Source organism: Manis javanica, chromosome 3, assembly GCF_040802235.1.
Source record: "Manis javanica isolate MJ-LG chromosome 3, MJ_LKY, whole genome shotgun sequence".
In the NCBI taxonomy this organism is placed as follows: domain Eukaryota; kingdom Metazoa; phylum Chordata; class Mammalia; order Pholidota; family Manidae; genus Manis; species Manis javanica.
Window position 1 is genome coordinate 96,545,000 of NC_133158.1, and position 25,739 is coordinate 96,570,738.

Here is a 25,739-nt window from a genome sequence, read left to right on the forward strand (position 1 = left end):
TTTAAATAGAATAACTATACTTGTAGGTTTTCAGTGCTAATGTTTAGTGACCACTAATTTCATATCTTACGAGGCAAACTGTATTTTATTCATTACAGAGCGAAGATCATTCTGAGCCTCTTAAAGACAACTACATGAAATTTAAGGGCAAACTGATACTTGTCTGAGCTCTACATAAATTTATATGCATACTTGGAACAATTTTATTTTCACTATTCAATTCTTTAATGAATTATGGGATTTTTCCCTGGTTTTGTCATTTGGGACTTCAAGCTGCTTAGCATCCACAAGAGTATCACCAGAGATTACTCAGTACTCAGGAGTGATACAGGAGGGAGGACTGCACTCTGGTATGTGTTCAGAAAATACACCTTAACATTTTAAATGCAGTGGAAATCAGAATTCTTATGGCTGTTTATGCACCGTGATGTCCCACTGCACCATGGGATAGCACATCCTAAACTGTAAAAGAAGTTTCTTTAAGGGATGTATTCAGGATTCCGATGCTACCCTTAGGTGTGTTCTAGAGAAATGAATGACCAGAAATGGGATCTTATCATTTCATGCATGGAACCAGCAATTTATTTTAGTGGCACAAAAGAAGTAATTTAAAAATTACAATTATATTTTATATTTAAAAAATCACATAGTATCTGTAATAGTTAAATATTTTACTAAAATATCAATAACTACATAATCATGTGTATATATATATACCTGTGTGTACATGGATATGTGTATGTATATATACATAATATGTAACTCCATACAGAGATTTGATGGAACTTCAATGTCTCCTAAAAGATTGCTACAGTATCTTTAGGATCCCTGTTTCCCCAATTCTTTGTCATTTTACTTCTCTTTCAATTTTCCAGAGCTTCCCTGTAGTATTTTCCTTAATTTTATTTACTGAACCAACTTTATTATCTACAATTGCCTTCTGACTACTGCTTTCTCTACTATTTCTATGAAACAGATCTAATCAAGTTTTAGCCTGTAACTGAATTACTTGAGCTGAAGAGTCACTTGATTCTTAAAGTTTAAGGAACATGAATATCATAATAAAATAGTTTACTTTTTTCTAATTTTGAGTGTGCATAGGTATATAGTTAGCTAGCTGGTATTTTTATAATGAGCTAAAACTGTAAGTACCTCAATTTGAAATTTTCTACAGTAGATAATAAGTGAAATGTCTTTGCACTGTACTCTAAAAAAATAGATACTTGATAAAAGCATCACAGTGGAATGAGTGATAAACTTTAAATGGATATATCTTAAATAGATCACGAGGAAGATCCTTTTTTTATGTTCTGATGACAGGCAAAGTCCTATAAATCTATTAATAAAGTAGATGAATTAATGTTTCGTAGGTTTTATTTTTCTTCATAATACAAGTTTCATCTGAAAGACAACTAGAAAACAAGACAATTGCAGGCTGTAACTGCTCACAAGTCATAAGTAACTGTCCCTAAATGGCCTGATATTTAAAAAAAACATTTAAAAGCAAAGGAGAAGTAAGCATAAACAGCAACTTATAATTTAAAAGAGAGTTTTACCAAAGACTGTCAGCTCTGCCGGGTCACTGTCTCTTTCTCCCACCATATTGGTGCCAACACAGGTGTACATCCCTGCGTCACTTTTCCTGGTATTGGAGATCATCAGTTTTCCACCACGGATCTGTTAAAAGAAAAAAAGAAAAGAAAAGAAAAGGGGAAGGAAAATAAACAGGAAAGGAAAGGTCACTGATACATAATTTTGAATAAGCACATTTTTTTTTCCTAAAATAAATGGCTGAGTGTCTAAGACAGAAAACTCTCCTACTATTTTGGCCTCTGCATGGCCACTTCTCTTAAATTCTCTCTCAATGTAAGTCTCTAAGTTCCCTTTCTAGAGAATGCTTCTGTAAGACAGTCATCTTCTCTCTTGCCTGGTCCTACTTTGCGTCTTGTGATTGGCCCTCATTAAATCCCTGTGGATGGTTTTCTCTCTGAGATTTTGTTGAATGAATTGCTATTGACGTTTGCCATCAGAAAGGGGCACTAGAATACAATGGAACCCCACTGACTCAGACAGATTCAACAAGTATTTACTAAGTACATCTATGGGCTAGGCAGTGTCCTTGGCTCTTGGGATTTAGTACTAAGCCAAATAACATAAAACTATGTCTTCATGGAGCTTACATTTCAATTATTAGTATTAATTATCTTTGTCTCATCTTAGTTGTATTTATGAGATAATTTCTGAAGAGGAGGGAGGTTAGATGAAAAAAATTATTAAGTGATGAACATGAGTTGGTACAAATTATTGGCTTCTATTAGATGTTCCCTACATGTTTCTTAAATGAGAAGTATTTATTGACTGAGTAAACAAATAGAATAATGTTAAAATGTCTGTTTGTTAAAGAGGACATTAAAACAGAATTAGGCCTTCAGTAGGCATATCATCAACTTATAGCTTCTTTCCCAATTCCAGGTTTTTTTGTGGTTCTGTTTGGTATTTATCCAATTCAACAATCTTAACTTTTCAAGGATTGAGTGGTCTTAAAGCGATATGAGATAAGAATATGCTGGTTTTCCCTGTTAATATTTATTTCATAGACAAAACTCATCCACTGAAAGGGATTTCCAACTTTTTTTTTTTTTACGGGAAGAAAAGACTGTCAACCTATGGCAACCTATTGTCAGTTATATGCCATAAGGCATAATGAATGGTATGTTATAAAAATGACCATGAAGGCCATTTCTCCTCCCCTTGACACTAAATTTGTCAACATGATTTGACCAAGGGAATTAAATCAGTGTTTCACTAGAAGAAAGGTGCTCACACACTGGGACTTCTATTGGTGCCTTTGGAACCCTGAGAGCGCACAGGAGCCAGCCTAAGACAGCCTGCTAGAAAGTCAGAGGCCGTGAGAAAGGCCGTGGTGCCCAGCTGACAGTCAGTCAGTTGCCAGACATGTGAGTGAAGTTATCCTAGTTCATCCAGCTGCCAGTCACCTTTAAACAAGCCACCAAAATGTAAGAAGGCCCAGCAAAGATTAGCCAATCTGGCGCAGAGCAAAGAACTGCCAGTTGACTGCTAGAACAAAAGTTAAATAAAATAGTTATTATAAACCACTATATTTTGAGGGTAGTTGGTTAAAAGAAAAAGCTTAATTATACAAACCTGAACTGAAAAGCCTTAAACATTGATTTTATTCCATCACCATGAGCACATGTCCGTAAGTTTGGTACCCAAGCACAGATCACTGGGAACCAAATTCTTCTTGGCAATGGTGAACCTCATAGTGTCAACAGTTCTAGCCAGAATCATATGAATATAGGTTGTGATCACTTATATGGCCTATCTGGTTCTCTGTTATCATGTAATCATAATGTGCACATACGAAAAAAAATCCTCATTTATGATATTTTTAAATATAGTAGATACCCAGATCATATGGACTTTTGATAGACATTGAAACAGTTGTTCAGTTAAATGAGACATTATTTTAAATAAAATATATTTGTTCTCATTTACTGTACTGAACATAAAAATTATATTAAAAATAATGTCAGAAAGTTGGGGCATCACCTATTATTTCAGTGGACTGGTTCTCACTCACAAACTTCACACACAAATGTTGAGTGAATCAGCTGAAAAAAACAGAATAATTGTATCCCATTCCCTTTCTACCTCCCTACCATTTTCTGTTTCATTTTGAATATTAATCAACTGAAGAACGTGATCATCAATCTTCCTTGAAAACAGACTATTTTTCTACAAAACCTAAATTGCAAAACCAGCCAGTCATTTTCACATTGATTTTACTTTATATCTTTTAAACTTTTAAATCAATTCATGTACAAAATTTTAGTTTTAAATATTATTAAATTGGAGAAACTGGAAAAAGTGCTTGAAATATTCATCACCTCAAATTATTTCCTCTTATAATTTTGAAAATAGCACAAAAAGAAATGTTCTACTTAATATAGTTTATGGCCATTATTTACAGTAACACTCATGTACTACTACTTTATCAATTGATGCATTTGGAAATCTTCAAAAGAGCTAAAGACATTGGTATAGCACTGCAAATATATATTTACATATTTAGATTGATGTGATTATTAATATATCATGTACACTCAATCTATATCATTTTTGTCTCGTTAAAGTTTCATTCCAAAGTTTGTTTTCAGTTACCCTTTTCCAGTCCTTTCAATACAGTGCAGATGGTAGTTAGCATTCGAATGCAGTACTACAATTTTAATACCAATAAAGAAAAATAAAATGCAACCTTTTTAAGCCTTGATTGTCTTCCTAGTCATAATTTCAATTTAACTCACACTTATTCTTTCTTCTTTGTCATCAATTCGAACTTTGTCTTTTTTCCAGTAGATAGTGGGTTCTGGGTGTCCCCGGGGAGGTTGGCACTCCAGGATTGCAGGTTCTCCGGCTGCCACTACAACATCAGTGGGATTTTGCCGGAAGTCATCGCGTAACACTGAGGAAAAACAATTGTAGGGAAGAGAACTCAATGACAGTAGCTTGAGTAACTTGAAGTCTTACTTACTTTGTTCTAATGACAACTGGCCAGAATATTTACTGAGAACACAGCCATGCCCATCTTAAAATAGTTCAGAGCCAACTTAAACATTCATGGCTGACTATATGACCATGCCCTTTGCTATAAAATCTGATTTTAAAAATGAGAAAAATCTAAGAAAAATAAGATGTGAAATATTAATGATAGTTTTGTGATTTAATAAAAACTTAAGGTGCAAAACTGTTTATGCTGTATGATCCTATTTTCTACAAAAAAAATGCTTATATACACACATATGTATATAAATATACTAAAATAAATTATCAAGTTATACTTAGATTCCTAAAACAAGTCATGTGCATGTGGTCTGTGAGCCTGTATGTGTGTCAGTCTGGGAGGGAAAGCAGGGTGGGAACTCTCTGAGGAAGCCCTTTCTCATGACATGACAAGATCCACACTGTTTTCATTACACTTCAGAAGATAGACTCATTGTTCACCCTTGCAATGCACTGGCACACACATACACAGGGCTACATTCTCATTCTCTCTGCATCTCCACCTGCCAGGCGACATCTGGGCAGCATGGCATTCAAAGCAGAAATATCCCTTACAGCAGTTTTGCCAGTCTGAATTTCCCCTCCTTTCATTAGGAGAACAGCAGGTTGGACCTCCACTGTAACCTCCAAGAACCTGGCATGCCTGGCTCTCCAAATGTCACCTGTTTCTCTGTGTGTGCTTTTCTTCCACGAGCAAGCTGAAAAGCCTGGAGAAATGACTTGGCCCTATCAGACTGCAGAACACTGGGTTTACTTAGCACATAAGGGCTATGTCTTTTTTAGGGTAAACATTCAAGGAAGTAGAGACCAGCTAACACACCATGTACCCCAACTGCCTTTGCTTTTCCTTACTGACTTAGCTTTTCCTGTCCTTTGATATTGCAATACTGAAAGTTTGTTTCCTAAGTGTACATAGGGGTAAAACAAACAAACAGGCACACACACACATATGTGTGTATATGTATATAGGTATATGTGTGTGTGTATATGTGTGTATATATATATATATATATATATAAAAGTTGATCAATCTATTTGAAATCAAAATTAGGGAGCTTGTGTTAGCCTGTTATGTGAATCATCTAGTGCAGACATGGATTAGGTTAAACCAACTGCCTTTCTAATGAGATGCAGTTCAGCACTCTGTGTCTTTGTTGGGCGAAGTTTCTGGGTTAATTGTCATTCTCCAAATAAAAAACAAAAAATTTCCCCTGTCCTGAAAATAGCTCCAGGGAGACAACAGTCACTTCCAGGGCTTTTCTCTTCTTGTCTCTTGCAACACAGCCTTTAACACAGTTTCCATCTTAATGAAGTCACAGTCCTTTACAAGATTAGAGAAACTTGTCTCCTATTGAGGGAGCAGTAAGAAAGAATTCAGCTCAAATTGCTCACTCTCAGTTTATAAACTGATCAATTTACTGCTTTTGCTGCTAAGGAAATGTGTTCCATTTTAGCAGGGTGAACTGCACAATTTTTGGTTCTCTTGACTAACTGGCAGGAAAAGTGTGATATATACATGTAAGGACTTGCTTCTGAATGGGCTAAGGGAAGTGTGCATTTAAATGTGACATTAGGCAGGGGGATAAGAAGGGTTAACACTATGTTTCTCTCTCTTGCAGGTAAATCCTCCTGGGAGAGCAAGCTGGTGACTCATTTATATTCTAAATACAGAACAGCTGCCTATTTATGCAACGTTAAGACATGCAAAAATATGGTAACAGAGTGGTGAGCACCCTCACAATATCCGGTACTGGCAACAAATGGTGTTTTGGCAGGCCTTCAATCTGTTCCAAAATGACACATCTGGCCAGTTGAAGGACCTTCTCCAAAACTGGTCTCCTAACAACTGACATGCCAAAAAGCCTCTGCTCAAATAGTACTTAAGACCATCGCAAATCATTCAGAAACACAGTGTTACATCAATTTGCAACAAGCCGAATTAAGAAAAAAAAAAAGCGTCCTTTGACATGGGGGACAAAAAGGAGAAAAATATCATAACAAACTAAGGACTGCTACTCTTAAACAATATAACATGTGTTTATGGCATTCACAAAAAGAAAGAAAAAGACTCCAATTTGCAAATGAAGCCAAGAAATCTAACATCAACTGTAATTTTAGGCTTTCAGACTATTCACCCAGAGAGTAGGGTGAGATAATAGTATAATTGGTACCGTATCTTCTTCAACTTGTATAATGCTTTTTGGGGTTTGTATAGTATTCAGTTAATTCATTTTCTTACCTAGTGATACCATTTCTTTGACCCAAAGGCATTGGGGTGATAAAATGTGTTTCTTCTCTCTCTCTTTCAAAATAATGAAGACAAATACATCCCTTTTAGAAGATTCTAGCACAGCAAACAGCTTATTTTTAGCAAAAAGTAAAGTCATTTAGACTCTTCTCAAATTTTAAAGGAGGACATATATGTCTGGCATTTGCTCATATGTTTCTGAGATGTGTATATTCATGCATAAACATAAGAAAAATCAAATGAAATAATATTTATTGTTTCCAATTTTTGTGCTAATTATTCATTTCTGTTCTTGATTTTGCCCTGTGCTTTATCACAGATGGTAACAGATAGAATGTGTTCACTATAGCAAAGGATTCATGTATATTGGATAAAGGGAATTAAAATAGTCTTGTAAATTTAAAAAAGTAAAGCAAGTCCAAATTGAGTGTGTATATATATATATATATATATATATATATATATATTTGTTGTTGTTGCTTAAGCTGCCATTCTGGAAGGAATTGCAAGCTACATTTTCCATGTGGCTTGACAAATAAGGCAAACGGGGCATACAGCACTCCAGCAGGCTTTTAAATAGAGTGAAGAGAAATAATCCTGATTAACTGAAAGAATCTGATTAAAATGACAAAAGCAGGGAGAACCGCATTAAGTTATAAAGAAGAAAGATATAATAGGTACATTCCTGATCCAGTGCTTATTTGCAGATCTAAGTTTAGAATACAAGAGTTAAAATCACATGGGGGGAAAATATCTAGCTGGCTAGATCTCAAGTAGTTATTTCTGTATATGAGGTGGAAAGCACAAATGGGAGGTCACCCAGCTAGTCATAACCTGGATTAGATTTGCATTCTTTTTATATTAACATGCACTGATTTAGGAAGTTTTTCTGGAAGATCAGAAAATTCTGAATTACTAGTGTGTCCAATAAAATACAGTGCATGCTTATAATATAAAGTTGTAACAAATTAATTCAATTCTGTAGTAATATATTGAACACTACAATGGGCTTGCCACTGTCCTATGAAACAGTTAAAAAATATAAAACAAGAATGACATGACAGTGCCTGTGGGAGGTTTTTTTCTAATGTTCCTCAATGATCACTCCCTCATGGTATTTATTCCCTATGTAGTCCCATCCCCTGGACTTGTGAGTTGGACCTAGTAACTTGCCTTTAATGAATAAAATATTGCATAATGATGAAATGTCACTTCCAAGATTAGATCATAAATGATTGTGACTTTCATCTTTTTGGCTCTCTGCCTTTCTCTGTCTCTCTGTTTCTCTCCTCATGTGCTTTCTCTGATCGTGGAAGATGCCATGTTCCTCAATAGGTCCATTTGGCAACAATTTGACGGCAGATTTCAGTGAATAGCAAGCAAGGAACTGATGTCCTCAGCCTAACAATCCTTGAGAACACAAGTTCTTCCAACAACCATGTAAGCTTTGGAGAAAAAACTTCCCCAGGTGAACTTTCATGAGACCACAGCCCTGACCAACATCTACATTGCAGCTCTGTGAGAGATCTTACAGCAGAGGACTAACCTAACTCATATTGGGGTTTCTAACTTGCAGACAGTGAAAATACAAATGCATGTTGTTTTAAGGTTTGTGGTAATTTGGTACCAGCAATAGGTAATTGATAGAGTGCCCTAAAAGAGCTTTACACCTAGTTTTGCCTTTAGAGCTCACATCTTTGACTCCTGCTTCTTCACAATCCCACTTTCACACACCAAGTCTTTTCCTTTTTGCTTTAAATCTATAGTTCTCAAGAATTTTTTTTTTATCTAGGCCAATAAAGGCAAGGCAAATAATTCCTCAGACATTTCCATTTTAGTTTATTAAAAGTAATTAGCAATAACAATGTGATGAGAATGCATAATTTAATAGAGTTCTGAAAAGTACATTTCTGAATTACAATGTACACATGCTTCCCTGTAGTTATTAGAAATGTAGAGTCAAAAAATTTTACTGATGAAAGTATTCATACACACCAGTGGATAAAGAAAACCATAGATAGCAAACTAAACTCATTATGAGAAAGATAATCTGAAAAGATACTGTAATTAAAAGCATTGTTAGTGGCAATTGAAACCTATAGCAAGTCAAAGAAACCTGAACACTGGCTTCCCTGCCAGCAGCATTTCTCTTTGTATATATACATGAGCTGCCAGAGCTGTGTGGCCTGAGACTTGTCTGTAGAAAACTGACCACTACTCAAAGTGATGCTTATCTGGTGTACATTTTAGTTTACAAATACAAAATTTGAGTTAATCTTGATACTTTGAAGGATACTCAGAAGCCTTTACTCTTGTAGATAGATAATGCATCAAATTACATGCTAGTTTTCAATAACTTATTTTTTAGATCAGTTAGCAGGCACACACAATGACACTTTTGATATTACTATTTTAAAAATAACTGCCCTACAAAAATAGCTAATGTTTAATGAATACACACTGGGTGCAAAACCTGGCGTCATGGGTATGTAATAGGTTATCTCAAATGACCTATTGTGGTAGGTAAACACAGAGTCTGAGCCCTGTGTGTCTGACATTAGTTTGTACACACAGTCGTTATGCGCACTAATTGGTAATATCACCTGCTTCTGTTTATCTTGCCCCCGCTGCCCTAGTTCAGGATGTCCTCATCTCTTCCTTGAATTACTGTAACAGTATATTATTTGAACTTTTTCTCTGATTTCTCTCTTACGCTCTCTGCTCTCTGTTCTAGCCATTATGAGTTTGCTAAAATGCAAATATGATCACGTTAATGCATTTTTCAAACTTTTTAAATGGCTCTTCAGATAAAATTCTCTTCCTAATATGATCCCAAATATTGTTTAGAATCCATTCCCTGCTTATATGTTTAGGCGTATCACAGACATTTCTGCCACCCTTCTGCCCTAGATACACAGAGGAACATTTAATTATCAATGGACATCAGCATATGGTAGTCCTGCTTCAGAAATCTCTGCCACATACCCCTTTGTTCCCTAACTTTGTCCTATTACTTTTTTCAAAAACACCCTGTTCCTTCAGTGTCAGCTTCAGACTCACTCAACTGGAAAGTTCTCCGTCTATCCTTAACCTGGACTCGGTGACCCTCCAGGGGTCTCCCATCTCGAAGGGCGTCAGAGGACTTCCTCAAGTGCTTTTAATGAGTCAATTGAATTGATGAACTCTCCTCCATGAAGGAAGGGTGTTGCAGTCTTTTTCTTATTATTTTAAAATCTGATTTTAAAATATCATTTATGAAGGACAACTTATGTTGGCTGATTTAAGAGGCAGTGTACTTAACTTGTCTACCTACAAGCTCACAGATCTCTAAAACAAAAGCCAGGCAGTTGAAAAAGGTCAGAAATCAATCACTCCAAGAAACAATGGATTTACATGCAACCAGTGAAACTGTTAGCACAAATTATAATATGTCAGAGTAAATATTACAATGGACTAGGGGGAAAAAATGATATCTAGTCCTACAGCTGGTGCACATTATTTCCTTAACTATGCCACGAGCACCACCACCACCTGTCAGCATGGAGAATGACCAGGCATAATCCCAATCAGCTTGAAGCTCAGGTCTGCTGCCCTACTTCCAAGGAAAGCACACTGAATCCTCCTGATGCTCTAAATGGCTGTTATTGGCAGCCGCGCTGTGACCCCACGGAAACCCGCGGCCTCAGGATGGAACTGAGGCTTTCTTTGCACATGCAAAACATCTGACTTCTTGATTACATAACTGGATAAATCAATCCTTAAAATGGTGTTAAATCTGGACTTCCTGGCTATGTGATCTAAATAAGTTTTACTTCATATTCAGGCTGGTTCAAATTGAGTTTCCCCTTTCAGCTGAAAGCTCCCCACTGACAAGCTGTGATAATTCTGTATTTTTCTGATGTTTCAATGACCGAAAGCCCACATGCATAGAAAGAGGAATCCTCATTCATAAAAAACTATTAGATTTGGTACAAATCAGTCGTTAATAATTTGGTAATATGGTCAGTACGGACAGGCTGGCCACCACCTAAAAAGACAATACAATCTCATAGCAAGTGGACAAGTTCTAAGTGGCTTCTGCCAAGAAGGGGGATGGGAAACAACGAACTCAGCAGGGTGATACCCTGCGATGGCTGTGCAGGCTGGCACTCTGGCACTCCGGCTCCTCTGCAACACGCTGACAATTCCAAAACAAGGCGGTCTCACCCTCCATCTCCACTAAGACTCCCTGTGCAAACAAATGCACTCAGGAAATGATACAGATAAACCAGTGGTGTGAACAGGATGGAGCGTGGTGAATAAAAAAAGGATGTCCTGTGGCTTGTTCATTTTACATTCATAGCATTTTGTGATGTCTAGCATTCTGCAGGGAATAAAACCCACAAACACAATTTACACAGGGAGGAACGGCCAGCTCCAAATCTCTTAGCCAAGTCTTTATTCTTGAATCCTTTTTTTAGCCCAGTTCTGTCCTCACCCACAATATAATCTGAAGTCCTGCTAAGAGTGCCAAGTCTTCCTTCATGTTTTCCATTAATGTTTAAAACTTGCTGAAGGATTCTTAGAAACTGCATGGACACATTGTGCTCTCTGTAATTTGTATCTGTAACCTCTGTAATGCATATGTTCTCCTTGAGGACTGAGCATTGACATCATTCATAAACTCTTGGATCACATGTGGCACTGCAGACTCGTGGCATCTGACCACGGCAGACTCGAGGCCTGTCTCTGGCAATCATTTCCTTTGGTTGAGTTTAGGAGTCAGCAGTTGGCAAAACTTCAGCTCTTGAAAGTCCTATTTTTGGCAAAGAATAACATCTGATACTTGACAGGGATCTGCATACCCTGTGCATTAGGTTAGAAGGAAGTTGTGAATTGAGGCTAATTAATGTTTAATCAGTTCCTCTTTTTTCTTCCTTAAAGTGCCATTGTCCACAAAATCTTTCATGTGGGACTGCTGTCTCCAGAATCACAGAGAGCTCAAAGAAGTAAGGACAACTTAGAGACTCTGCCCAAATAGAACATGTGAGGAGGAGGATGGTGTCTAGAACTGCAGGTACTAACCCAAACCCTTTAAGGCAATGCCTTCCACTGCTGCAGAACAGAAAATGTTCTGCTCCATTACCCCAAAAACCGCCTTCCAGAACCTACCCATGCAGGGCTAATTCCGGTCTTGGTTACAGATGCACCTATAACTCTGGATATTGGAAGAAATAATGCACTGAATTTAAAATTCAAAACTACACAGGCTAGCATTAAAAAAGAAGTATTAATCAATGTTTCTCAAGACAGTAAAACCATCTTGGGAAAACACCACATTATGTCAAGTTTATAATACTGCCTCCTACTTTCTCTAATCTGGATTTAGATATAAACAAACAAACAAATAAATAATCACAACATCATTATAGGATTTACATTTACAAGATGATTACAAATAATCTTCTGCCTGCTTATAGCTTTTCAATCTGGTTCTTGTCCCACCAGCCTCAAGTCTTCAGTGAAAGCAGTTAGGCTGCTAGGTAACAAGAAGGCTTGTTATAGGTGTTTTATAATGATTCCTTTTCTACCCACTACTTCCCATTTTTTCCCCACACCCCTCTCATTCCCTCCTCATTTAGACCTCACTATTAAAAGAAAACAAAAATCTGAGAGAACCAAATAGCATTTATATATGTTCATTAAAAATGCAAATTTGAAATATTTATGTGCATACTTAAAATTAAAACATACATAAGTATATATTTACATTAAAACTCCAGGATTCATTATTGCCTTAAAGCTACATCTGTCAATATGAAATAAAGAATAAAGAGTGCTATCAAGTATATATTAATGTACCTCTTTATTTTGTGTCCCCATAGAATACCACTCTCCTCCCGCCTTTTTGTCTGTATCTGAAGACATTAGCTGTTACAACGTTCTAACATGGCACAGTTCACAGAGGTACACGTCTCAGCAGCATATTCCTGTCATTCCACCCTTTCCTAGTATCAATGGGTTATTGCTTCAATATTTCTCTCCCATGGTGTATTTCTGGTGTGCATGATCAACATGAATTACAATGCCAAGTACTGCCAGATGTCATGAGTTATAAACTCAACAGTCTAAGGATTATTACACATTAGGGCACCCTACAGTGCAAAGGTGTCCTGGAATTTATGTGTTATTTATTACCTATTGGCAGGGTCTCAAAGTAATCTCACCCCTGCTGATGAAATGAGGGTTGAAAGGAGAGGAAGGTCAAGGTCAACCTTCCTTGTCAAGAATTCCAGTTATTTCAAAACTACTGTTGCTTTATCTTGTTATCCCCTCTACCTGCAATTCAACAAATCTCTGAGTCAGTGGATATTTATTATAATGCATCCATGGGCTTTCAACTGATTTCTGCTAATTTCACAATTTCCATCATTTCCCCTATTTTAACAACATATTTCGTAACTATAACCACTAGAAGTTCCATTTAAAGAGTACTCATGAACCCCACCATAATCCATGAACTTAAAAATGACCACTTTAAGAATACACTGTTTACTTTCCTTTTACACAAAATGTAGACCAAAACCTAACATCATGATACTTATTTAAATTTTTAATGCAAAAGCAAGAGCATGTTTTAAAAATCATGTCCCACATGCCTGTTGACACTTCAGTCTTTTCCATCCAATATTAAGATTTGCATATGTCCACACCACAAAATATGGGCATTACTCTAAGCTGTCATGAAGTTTGCTGAAATGGATGTAATTTGACATCCTATATTCTTCAGGAAATGTTCCATTTGATTACTACATGACAAGAGCTTGAAATGTTTCCTAATCCAGAATATAGCATATTTATTTTTAAATTGGCTGATTTAAAAAAAAATCTATCATCTCTACTCTATTCCAAAGACCCAGTAACCTTCTTTTCTTTTGCCACCAAATGAATTCTGAATGCTGCAGTTAACATTCAGTAATCTCATTACACATCTACCATAAATCTTCAAAAGCATCATCATGTTTTGACAGCTAAGCAGGAAGAGAAAGCAAGGAGCATATCCAAGCACTTTTTATGAATGCAAATTTGCTAAAGATCACATTTAAATTATTTCAGAAAACTCATATTACACCACTGACAACAACTGGAAAACAATGTGCTTGAAAATTTTGTTTACATATGAGAATCACAATTTCTTTTAATTCTGATGTTAAATCCACACCCCCACAACACACACAACCCACCCACTCAACCTTGCCATATACTCTAGGATACCGAAAATAAGTAATGGATATATTTATAGGTGTCAGTAATATTTAGTTGTCATGATGAAAATGTATCATAGATGTGTTTTCCCCGAAAGTGTTCAAATATTTAAAAGTTTACATATACTTTAATAAAGCTTCTGTATCTTATATGAACCTAGAAATAAGTCGTCTTAAGCATGGAAGTTTAAAACAAAATCTCTCTCTTCCTCTGATATACCCTGGTGTCAACCTTGGGCATCCACAGAGTATATGCACAGCAATAAGGGAATAAATCAAATTGCCTTCTGAGCCTCTGGCTACATTGTTATTCTGTGGGATCCATGGGTATTCCTAGGATGAGGATTCAATCCACTTTCATTCCCAAAATAGTCAGAGAAAAAAAGAGAGACAGTCTCTTCCTTTCTGCTTGGAGAAGCACCAACTCCCTACATGGAGATAACTACCTAGCCGTGTATAATTGTTCTAGCTTCTCCACCTGGGAGGGTACCAAAACTTGGTAAGTAAGATTTATCAGCAAATCTACGAAACCTTCATTATTCTGTCTTAATCAAGGCTATTTGTGAAGCTAGATTAATAAAGTTCATGGGTATGATCTCTAATTTTGGCCATTTTCACACGCCAGAGTATCAACCACTTCACCCTACTTCTCCCTCCAACTGTCTACAAATTGTGAAATTTGAAGCTTTTTTCTTGGTACTCTCAATGAATAGTCACATTACAACTGTTCTGGATATAGGGCAAAATGCTTAAAATATGGGCAACAAAAGGAAATCTGATGTTAGGAAATTGAGTAATTTTTTAAATAATTGAGTAGATCCCACATAATCAAATGTCACATATATTTATCCAATGAAATCTAAAGCAAAGACCAACACTGCCCTTTACGTGAGTTTTTCCATATTTACTTAAAAGAATTTTGCTTTAGTAAGTTTCTGAGAGCTGACTTCAAATTATCACTGGGGATGTTATCAGCTGATAAGTGCTTGGTGTGGAGTTTGGACTAGAGGACTTTACATTTCACTTCAAATATTCTAAATAGCTGGTGAAAAAATTATTCATTGCTTCTGAAATCTAGAATCTTCAACCTTACCTATAAATTGGGTAACCATGTATTTTATCCTCCATACTAGACAAAAGGCAGCATTCTTCATAATTATGTGAGGACATCCAGCAACTCCAGGTGGAATATTCACCTACCTTCACCCCATCTTTAACTCTCTGGAGTCTATCCTCTAAAACTCTCTGCTGCCTTATTTTGTCCCTTCCATTATAATACTTTATCCACATTGGCCTTTCTTTGAGTTCTGGAACATAGGAAGCTCTTTTCCACTTTAAAGCATGGACACAGTTTGTCTTATATTTGTGAAATGCACTCTAGTTCCTCTCCAGCATTTGTCCTGTTCCTTTCATGAGACCTGGAACTTCCATTTAATAAATGTTTATGGAACTACTACTAATTTGGTAGAGAGAAAATATGTCATTGTGGTTAAAATAATGAGTTTCGTCACTTGCCTGAGTTTGAGTTTCAGCTCTGCTACTTTATTAATGGATGGTCTTATACAAGTGTCTGAGCTGGTTTGAGACTCAGTTTCTTCATCTGTGAAATGGTGATACTGAAGCTATGCCTTTGTAAAGCACAGTGTGAAAGAAAGAAACACTTCATAAATGAGAATCCTTACTGCTGGAAAACTAGTAAACAAGAAGCACCTTGCAAATTCATTTTTGTATGTGATTTCAAAGGAGTTTAATGGCTGTCAATTTTCGATTCCTCTGACTATTGAAAAGTTTGTACCTTCAAGAACTCTCCTGTGTATAAAATATTTCCTACCTTAAGTTCTTCAGGGTCAGTCAAATACTATGCCAATTGCTATCAAATGGTGATAATAACTGTAAGTGAGTTCTATGGGTATTTGGAATTTTTATATGAGTATAATACTAAAGTCAAGTATGCTTAGATTATTTATTATTTTTGTTATAAAGTACTAAAATGATGATACAATATAATTGTTTCCTCCCAATCAAAAAGTTTAACTTTGCCTGGTGATTTTTGCCCAGTTCATTTTTAAAATATGACTTTAACATGACATTTAATGTTCCTTTGTTTAATTGATACCAAATAAATTCGATATTTTTCAACTTTACAATCCATTCTAGTTGTTAGTACTTCTTTATGGTAACAGAAGAGTTTTTAATCATTTCCTTTTTATTTAGGAAGTATGTACTGCATATTTTGTTGGTGCAAGGTGCTATGTAACACACTTAGAAATATAAGCTATTTCAAGCAGAGATTCTGTCCTCAGGGTACTAAAGAGAGTTAGGAAAGTTACTGTAACTCAAAACCACAATCTGAAAGAAAAAAAGCATGTAGTATCAGGGCATTGCATTGAAAGGTATATTGAAAATTCACTAAGGAACAAAGGAGGGGAACATTGTTTTCGAAAAGAAAGGCTTTTTAAAGGAGTCAACTTTAGAGCTGGGTTTGAAGTATGCATTGCATGCTTTAACTCATTACCAAAAGAAATGACACATGCTGGAATGTGCTTACATGTACATAAAACAGTCTCTGGAAGGATACACAAGAAACTAATAATAACAAATGCATTTGCAGAGAAAAACAAAACTGCAAAATGAAGAATGGGAGAGGAAGGTTTCACTATATCCACTTTATACATTTTGACTTTCAAGCCCTGTAAATGTAATAATTACTTATTAGTATATCTAATTAGAATTGTGTGAATAAAAAGAATATTGAATAACAGTGCTTTCCAAGTATGTGATTTGTCCCAACTGGATTCGACATAAAGAGTCGTGAAGAGGGTATGGAAACCAGATTTCTCACAAAAGTCACAACGTGACACAAGCTGCAAGTTGCTAGAAGAATGGTGCTTCGATGGCAATGAAAGAACTGTAGGATGATGATAATCCTGACCTTAGAGGTCAGAATATAAAGCTTCATTAATTAGTCATTTTATAAGATGAGATCTTCAATGTTGTGAAGATATTTTCTTTGCATTTAAGATTAATTGAAGGGCTACTGTGAGCTAAGTACAAGAGATGTAAAGGTAAAATGACAACCTTTGATGTAGCCTTGCCTTAGGAGTCTCAGGGGCACATTGGACAGAGTAAACAGACATTTCAGGAAGGAGCAAGAAGCAGAGAATGCTCTCTGGCTGAAAGGCTTAAAGCCATAATATATATTTACTGTCAACACATAGTCCCTAAAAGTCAAAATATCATTTATTATAAAAAAAGTTCTTTGTCTTTCTCAAAGTAGGTTGTGAGTTTACAAACTTGCTCTGATTATGTGAATCAAGAAAATTATAAATGTTCTTCCCTTAAAAACAAAAACATATCTCTACTGAAAGTTCTTCATGGAGCTTTCTCTAGAGGAAATGTAAAAAACCTTGTTTAACTTTATAAAATTTTGGGCATATTGAGCAACTTTTCTCTGAATACATCTCCTCTGGCAAGGGAAACAAAAGCAAAAATGAACAAATGGGACTACATCAAACTAAAAAGCTTCTGAAATGCAATGGACACCATCAGTGGACACCATCAGAAGAACAAAAAAGGCATCCTACAGAGTGGGAGAATATATATTCATAAATGACATATCCATTAAGGGATTAACATCCAAAATACATAAAGAGTTCACACACCTCAACTCCCAAAAAACAAATAACCCAATTTAAAAAAATGAACCAAACAGACACTTCTGCAAAGAAGAAATCCAGATGGCAGACAGATACATGAAAAGATACTTCACATCACTAATTATCAGGGAAATGCAAATTAAAACCACAATGAAATATCACCTCATACCAGTTAGGATGGCGAACATTCAAAAGACAAGGAACAACAAATGCTGGTGAGGATTCAGAGAAAGGGAAACCCTCTTACATTGTTGATGGAATGTAAATTATCTCAACCTTGTGGAAAGCAATATGGAGGTTCCTCAAAAAACTGAAAATAGAAATACCATTTCTTACAGAAATTCCACTCCTAGGAACTTACCTGAAGAAAAAAGATCCCAGGTTCAAAAATACATATGCACCCCTATGTTTATTGCAGCACTATATACAAAACCCAAGGTATGGAAGCAGCCTAAGTATCCATCAGTAGATGAATGGATAAAGAAGAGGTGGCACATATACACAATGGAATATTATTCAGCCATAAAAAGAAATCAAATCCCACCATTTGCAACAACATGGATGGAGCTAGAGGGTATTATGCTCAGTGATATAAGCCAGCTGGAGAAAGACAAGTACCAAATGATTTAACTCTTTTGTGGAGTATAAACTACAAAGCAAAAGTGAAGGAACAAAATAGCAGCAGACTCACAGACTCCAAGAAGGGACTAGTGGTTACCAAAGGGAAGGGGTTTGAGAGAGTGGGTGAGGAGGGAGGGAGAAGGGGATTAAGGGGCACCATGATTAGCACCCATAATGTAGGTGGATCACAGGGAAGGCAGTACAACACAGAGAAGACAAGTGGTGACTCTATAGCATCTTACTATGCTGATGGACAGTGATTGCAATGGGGTGTTGAGGGGAATTGATAGCATGGGTGAATGTTGTAACCACAATGTTGCTCATGTGACACCTTCATAAGATTGTATATCAATGATATATTAATAAAAAATATTTGGTATAATTTCTATGATGCATTTATGACTTTTAAATTTCATATGATTTGAATATATAAAATCATTAGCTTTTCTTTTATTTTAAAAGTGAAGGAAAAGGAAATGTATGCATAGGTTAAGTATATTGATGTTTTTCAATCTATAATACAGTTTTTGCTAGTGGATGACAGCTGAAACATATCATAAAATGAATTTTACTCCATTTTAGACAGTATAACTCTTGAAGAAAGTTTCTGTACCCACTAAGTTCAATTTTTTGTAATCCTTGGGTTTATGATGATGTCAGTTCATTAAAATGTTAGTTAAAACTTTAAGATGCATACTGAGAGGTAACAGCTTCAATACTGTAATATGGTGTAAAGAGAAAGACAATGTTTTATTACCACTTAATTGTTTTCAAAACTGAATATTCCATAATAAAAAGGTTCACTGTATATTTGCAATAGTTTTCAAAAATTAAGCAGCCTAACAATTTAAGATGAATTCTCTGAAAAGTGATCTTGTTACTGCAAAGTGCTAGTTATTACTTTTTTAATTAGAAAAGCTGTCTATATTAGAAATAGATCATGTTAAGTAACACTGAAATTTACTAACAGTCTTTATTTCTATATTTTTGTAAATATTCCAATATTTACAATGTTTAGATACAATAGGATTTCCATAAAACAGTTAATGGCTCAATCAAATCTTATAATTAACTGTCTTCACCAGATATTATATCAGTACCTTGTAAGACTGAAAAGATCAGATGGGAAATATACTATAAATTCATTATATCTCTAATGCAAGTGTAATTATTTCATGTTTCTCTCCCATAATAGCTTTGCCAAAATAAGTGTTTGATAATATTGTTAAGATGTGAAAAATTCTTACAGTGATTTTTTTTGTATTCTGCCCCAAATCCTGCATAATGAAACCATTACCATTAAAGCATTGCATATCTAGTTTGAATGTGTATTTGTATTTGTTACTTTGTGTTCTGAGACACCCTCCTAATTTTCCTCCCATTAGCCATTACTTTTGTACATACTTTGCCAGAAACTTCCTATCCTTAAAACAGTCAATGCACTCAAAAATGTAGTGCCTGCAGCCACATATTCTTTATAGTTAATCTCTGCTAGTCTTGTTTCCATGCCGATGACCCTAAAATGAATGCCTCCAGCCTTGAGCTCCCTGAACTCCTCACGTGCATCTATCTGCTTGCCTCAAACCACCAATTGAGAGTCTCAGAGCATCTTGAATTTAACACGGCCAAAATTGAACTCTTGATTTTGTCATATAAATCTTCATCTCCCCAGTATTTTGTGTCTTTGTCTGTAGTACCATCATATACAAATTTCTCAAGGAATTATTTTCTCTCCATTTCTGAACCCATGGACACCTACACACAAACCACCATCATCGTCACCTAGCCCATCAGTAAGGCCCAATGACTGTGAAAACCTCTACAGGACCTTTCTATTTTTCTTTACCTCCACTCCTGTCATTTGGTCCTGGTCTCTGTCATCTCTCATGGATACCACAGGTGACTTGTAACAATCTTACTTTTACTCTTGCCCTTCTTATAGTCAATTCTCCACAGGGTAGAGAATCACCTCATTAAAATTATGAAACAAATCTTGCTATCCTTCTGCTTAAGATTCTCCAAAGGATACATCACATTTATAAAAAAAATCCAAATCCTTACTCTGGCCTACAAGGTTTCTTGAGATACCACCTCTTGTGTCCCAGCTATGCTGGCCCTCTCCACTTCCATCAAGGCAAATTATTTCTTTAAGACTATTTCTATAATAGTCACTGTGGAATGTTCTTTTCCCAAGACTTCCTCTTAGCTCTCTTCTTCTTGTCCATCAGATCTCAGTTTACATGTTAATTCTTTGGTTTCTCAGCTAATGGTGACCCAGTTCAAAGAAGCAACAGGATCCCACATATCCCATCCCTTGGGTATTTTTTCCTGTTGCATGTCACATCACCATGTTAAATTACTCATTTGGTTATTTGTTCCTTATCTTTGTTCCTTATTCAGTAGAATGTAAGCTAGCTCCATGAAAGCAGGGACCAAGATCATTTTGTTTATTGTTGGATCACCAGGGTCTACAATGGTATTTTTGGCACATCGTTTAAGTACAAAGTAAATATTTATTGAATGAATAGATGAGTGAAGAATTTCAATTCTTGTCATCATCTAAACTGGATAGTTTTTACATATCCATCTTTAGAACAAAGTCCTCTAAATTGGTTTAATGATTTTATTCAATAAATATATGATAAGGTGCTTGTCTTTTGTTTTAGTAAGGAATGTAGCACTCTGTGACAAGCATTACTATGGGATGATACTCCATGAAATGCCACTAGTTGCTTATTTTCAAAGTTGAAAGCTAACTCACACATTTCACATTATTCAAATGGTTAGAAACAAGTCCAGAACTTCTATCACTGTTTACCACATTCATATCCTTGGCCAAATTATGTTCTTAATATTTATTTTAAAATATCTCAGTTTATCTAGTTATTTAAGGTGGGATAAATTAATATCTTATAATGATCAAGATTTCTTGCCTCAGTGGGAAACTCAAAATCACCCTGAGCACTAGGCTTACAAATGAAAAGATAGAGAGTCCAGGATGTCAACTTCATCAAGTTTATAAAAGAAGGAGTCAGGATTTGAAAATGGATTTTTTAAGATTTCTGGAGCCTACATATGAACATTATTGTGAGAAATTTAGGCATAACAGATATATTTTATAATTTCTTTACCTAATTATTAAAGGGTACTAAAAATAATTTAACTTGGTAACTTCATTACAGTCAATTATTATATCATGCTGTGAGATGGTGATTCCAAACATTAAGATTCATTTATTTTTAATTCAAAATTCATAATGAAACTTGCTTTGTTGAATAAATTACTAAGATGAGTTTGACTCTCTACAATTGCTTTTTTTAAAAAAATTGGAGAACAGAAGCTAAGGGTGAGTAAATTGCTGATCAGTTATACTGTCTGTCTTTCTATATAATAAACTATTGTAGCCTTTCTAATGGTATGATCAAGACCTCAGGATTGCTGACTTTTTTTTTTAATACATATCAATCCCTTGTTTCAGCAAAGTAGAACTTTACTCAGCTTAAATGTTTTGTCTGTTCTCATTTATTTTTTAAATAATATAAGAATGTGTTATGTAACCATCTTGGAGATAGTTCACTTCTCATACTGATATAAGCATTATGAGGTTATATTTTTGCAAATATAAGCTGAGACAGAACCTTGCACCTTCAGCTGTACCATGAGCTCGCAGGTTAAGCCCACAGGCTTTGGGGATTGGAAGCCATTCATCTGAGTCCTGGCATTGTTGCTTTTTAGCTATGGGATTTGGGACAAGTTATTTACCCTCCCTAGGCTTCTGATTCTTATCTGTAAAATGGGGATAATGGTGCCTTTCATTTAGGATGGTGATGAGGATTAAGTGAAACCATTTTTGGTATTTATCACATACCCGGTGAAGAGGAAGTGTTCATTCATTATGATGGTTTTGCATAGTCAAATGGACAGCAATGTTTAAAGTTATATCTTCTCCCTTATTAAAGTTATATCTTCTCCCTTATAAAGTATATAGCTCCCTTAAAACAGTGATAATTCTCCTGATTAAGTATATTAATATATAACAAAGTTGTAGATGAACACAATAAAATGGATTTCTATTATTACACAAATTTAATAATGCAATATTTAATAAATAACACTGAATAATATTCTGCATGAGCAAAATAATATTTATTGGGCTTAAATAATTGGCTTAAATACTTATATTAATTAGTTTAGATGAGAAGTGACACTTTAATTTTCCTTTATATTAATTAAGAAAAAAATCAAACATTTACATTTGGGTAAAAATATGTAGAACAAGTGGGTCAAGTTTTTCTAAAAGAAAGGTTCACAATATGTAGCAAGCGTGTGTAAAGAATGAGTCTACTAGGAATGCCAAACAATGTTTATACCTATTTCTTAGCAAAAAATAATTTAATTTTAGTTTTAATGCAGATATTTTAACACAAAAATTAGCTTCTTCTTAATACAGATTTTTACTATGCTCAAGTTTGTAAAATATTTTTTCTCTCTTTGTATTTTTAATTGCTGGGCAAATGTTTTAATCATTTATTTGATTGAGTACCTGCTCTTCAATATTATATAACTATAGCTGGCTAAAGATTAAAAGGGATTATTTATTTTAAGATTACAAAAGAAAAATAGAAATTGACATACTGACATGAAAAAACAGAACAAATCAGGGGACTCTTAGTTCCTCAAGAACCAAAGTCACCTCTTCCTGACACTTCCATCTTCCACTCTCCAAATGTCTGTTAGTAAAAGAAAAGCAGTCCAGTCCACACCCTGACATCTTTAATTGACTTCCTGGAGAGTGCTATCAAGAGCTACTCAAGCGGGGCTAATAGAGCCCACAGATTGCTCACACATGGCAAAGCTGGGAGTGTTGCACTTTAAAAAGGGTTGAGGGTGAGCATAATCTCCACTCCATGTGGGAGTAATAACCAATAGTTATCTGAAAAGCAACAAATAATCCTTCAGCACCTTTGAAATAGAGGGAAGATATGTAAGAGGGAGCCAGGGGAATTGGGGTCTAAATGTAGCTTCCCCAAAGGTGCCTCACATCACCAGATGGAGATTGAGACCCTGAGTTGTGTCAGATGATGCACATTAATGACAGAGACACTGGCCAAATGGAACCTTCCTTTTGACAATAAAAGTTGAGTCTTCTGAGAGCACATTCCACTGAGAAGAGTCATCTTATGTTGAAATAAAGCAAAAAGGATATGATATTATTCAAACAAGCCCAGTCATTGCAGTAAAGTTTAAACCATCATCCCCACAGGAGGGTAGCCAACATGGCTTTGGAGCTACACCTTGGCCTGCTGCCTAGGTACACAGGGATGAAAACCTTGCTTGTTTATTTTCTTTCATTGCAGTTTTGCCACTGACTCTCTTACTTTTGTACATTAGAACACAATATTTATCTGACAAGAATGATAGTTTTGCACACAGAACTCTTAGCATGGAGCATGTCTTTTAGCTTTATTAAACACCTGTTTACTCAGTTTTGGATCTTCAATGACTGCTTTCATTTGCTCTTTATGTCAAACTGTGAAAAAGTTCACCATCCAAGTAAAAAATACAAAATAGTTTTCAACAGTATTGTTTTTTCTTTTTGATACTCAGTTGCATACTATTTATTTGTAGTGCTGTATACAATGTACTATGTTGTGCCATATTTTTACACCAGGGCACTGAATAGTATGCTCAGAATGAAAGGTGATACAGGAACACTAATAATACTTTCTGAATAATCCCTTTATCAGTCAACTACATGAAGATATGAAGAGCCTAGATAATGTCTCTTTTTATAAGAGGAAAGGAAATAAAAATTTGCATTTAGTTTGAAGACACATTCCACATATAGGGACACTTCATTGCCAAATTTCCTTAGCTACTCTTTATCTCAAAGAACCTTATTATAAAGTAAAACATTATATGAAAATCACCTTGGAAATGAGATCATGTTGATGGTATTTGAGGTATTTTAATGAGTGAATAAAAAAGGCATATTGTCTACTATCACTGACATCACTACTAAAAAAGGAAGAAAAGAAGGATTCCACCAAAGATGGCAGGATGAGTAGGGTGGCAGAAATATCCTCCTAAAACCACATATATTTTGAAAATACAACAAATACAACTATTCCTAAAAGAGTGACCAGAAGATACATTATAACAGTCAGGCTACATCTACAAGAACCAAACATCTCAGGGAAAAGGGTAAGGTGCAGAGCCATGACCTGGCAGGACACAAACCCTCACCCCACACCAGCTGACCGGTGGGAGGAAAAGAATCAGAGTGGGGGGAAAGTGGAGGCACAGGAATGCTAAATAATCAGCCCTAGTAATCTGCCGCAGGAGCACAGACACACATTGCATGGCGCTCTGGATATTAGAGGAGTTGAAAAGCAAAATCCGAGACTAAGACTGCAAACAGGTCCCCACAGCTGGCTTCCCTGGGACAAAAGAAAAACAGGTGTTTTAAAATTTTTAAAGGGACAAGGGTTTAATAGGTAGACAAAATCATCCTGGCACACTCAGTCTAGAAGGCTGGGAAATTTCAGGAAATTCAGGAGCCCTTTCCCCCTGGGTAGCAACACAGCTCCAAGGCCCCTCAAAGTGATAGGCTACCTGCTGTTCCTTCTTCCCCATCAGCACCTGCAAGCAAGCCAGCTGTCCCTAACATTGCTGTACACCAGCCATGGAGCAGCCCTACCTACAACAACCCGCAGAGGCTTCTCCCTGTGTGGTGCATGGCTAACCAGCCTAGACCCAGAGGCTGCTCCCTGCACATGGTTGACTGGCAAAGTGGACATGGCCGCAGAGTCTGAAAGGCATGAAGGGGCTTTGTTCTCATGGCAGAACACATGCTGCTCACCTGTGACCGCCCTCAATGCCCTAGGCCATCCCAAGGGCCACTCACCTATGGCAGCCTAGGGGATTAACCCAGATGCTGCTCCCTGTGTGTAGTTAACTGGCACACAGAGAGGAGACAGGCAAGGTGACCGGCAAGCAGGAAGGGACTTTGTTCTCCCAGCTGACACACATACCACTCACAGGTGACCACTTCCATAGCTATGAAAAGGCAGAAGAACCATGTTCAATCCAAAATCTGTCAAACACTAGAAAGAAGGCTGGGTGAGACTGAAATCACCAGTATTCAAAAATAATTTAAAATAAAAGTCATAAGCATGCTGATGGTGCTACAGAGAAATATTCAAGAGCTAAGGGATGAATTCAGGAAGGATATAACAGAAATGAAACAAACAATGGGAGGATTTAAGAGAAGACTGGATGAGGTGGAAGAGACTGTTAATGGAATAGAAATCAGAGAACAGGAATACAGAGAAGCTGAGGCAGAGAGAGATAAAAGGATCTCTAGGAATAAAAGAACATTAAGAG

The 25,739-nt window shown here is 36.0% G+C and overlaps 1 protein-coding gene across 11 annotated transcripts in view; it reads right to left on the minus strand.

The window, feature by feature from the left end:
• Positions 1-25,739, minus strand: part of ROBO2 (roundabout guidance receptor 2) — a 1,411,015-nt gene that overhangs the window by 180,430 nt on the left and 1,204,846 nt on the right. For all 11 annotated transcript variants that reach the window (XM_073231817.1, XM_073231816.1, XM_073231815.1 and 8 more), the window contains exons 3-4: positions 4,329-4,486; positions 1,557-1,677 (exon numbers count right to left, since the gene is read on the minus strand). In XM_073231817.1, the coding sequence (XP_073087918.1) occupies positions 1,557-1,677; positions 4,329-4,486 (279 nt within the window). The remainder of the gene's footprint in view (positions 1-1,556; positions 1,678-4,328; positions 4,487-25,739) is intronic.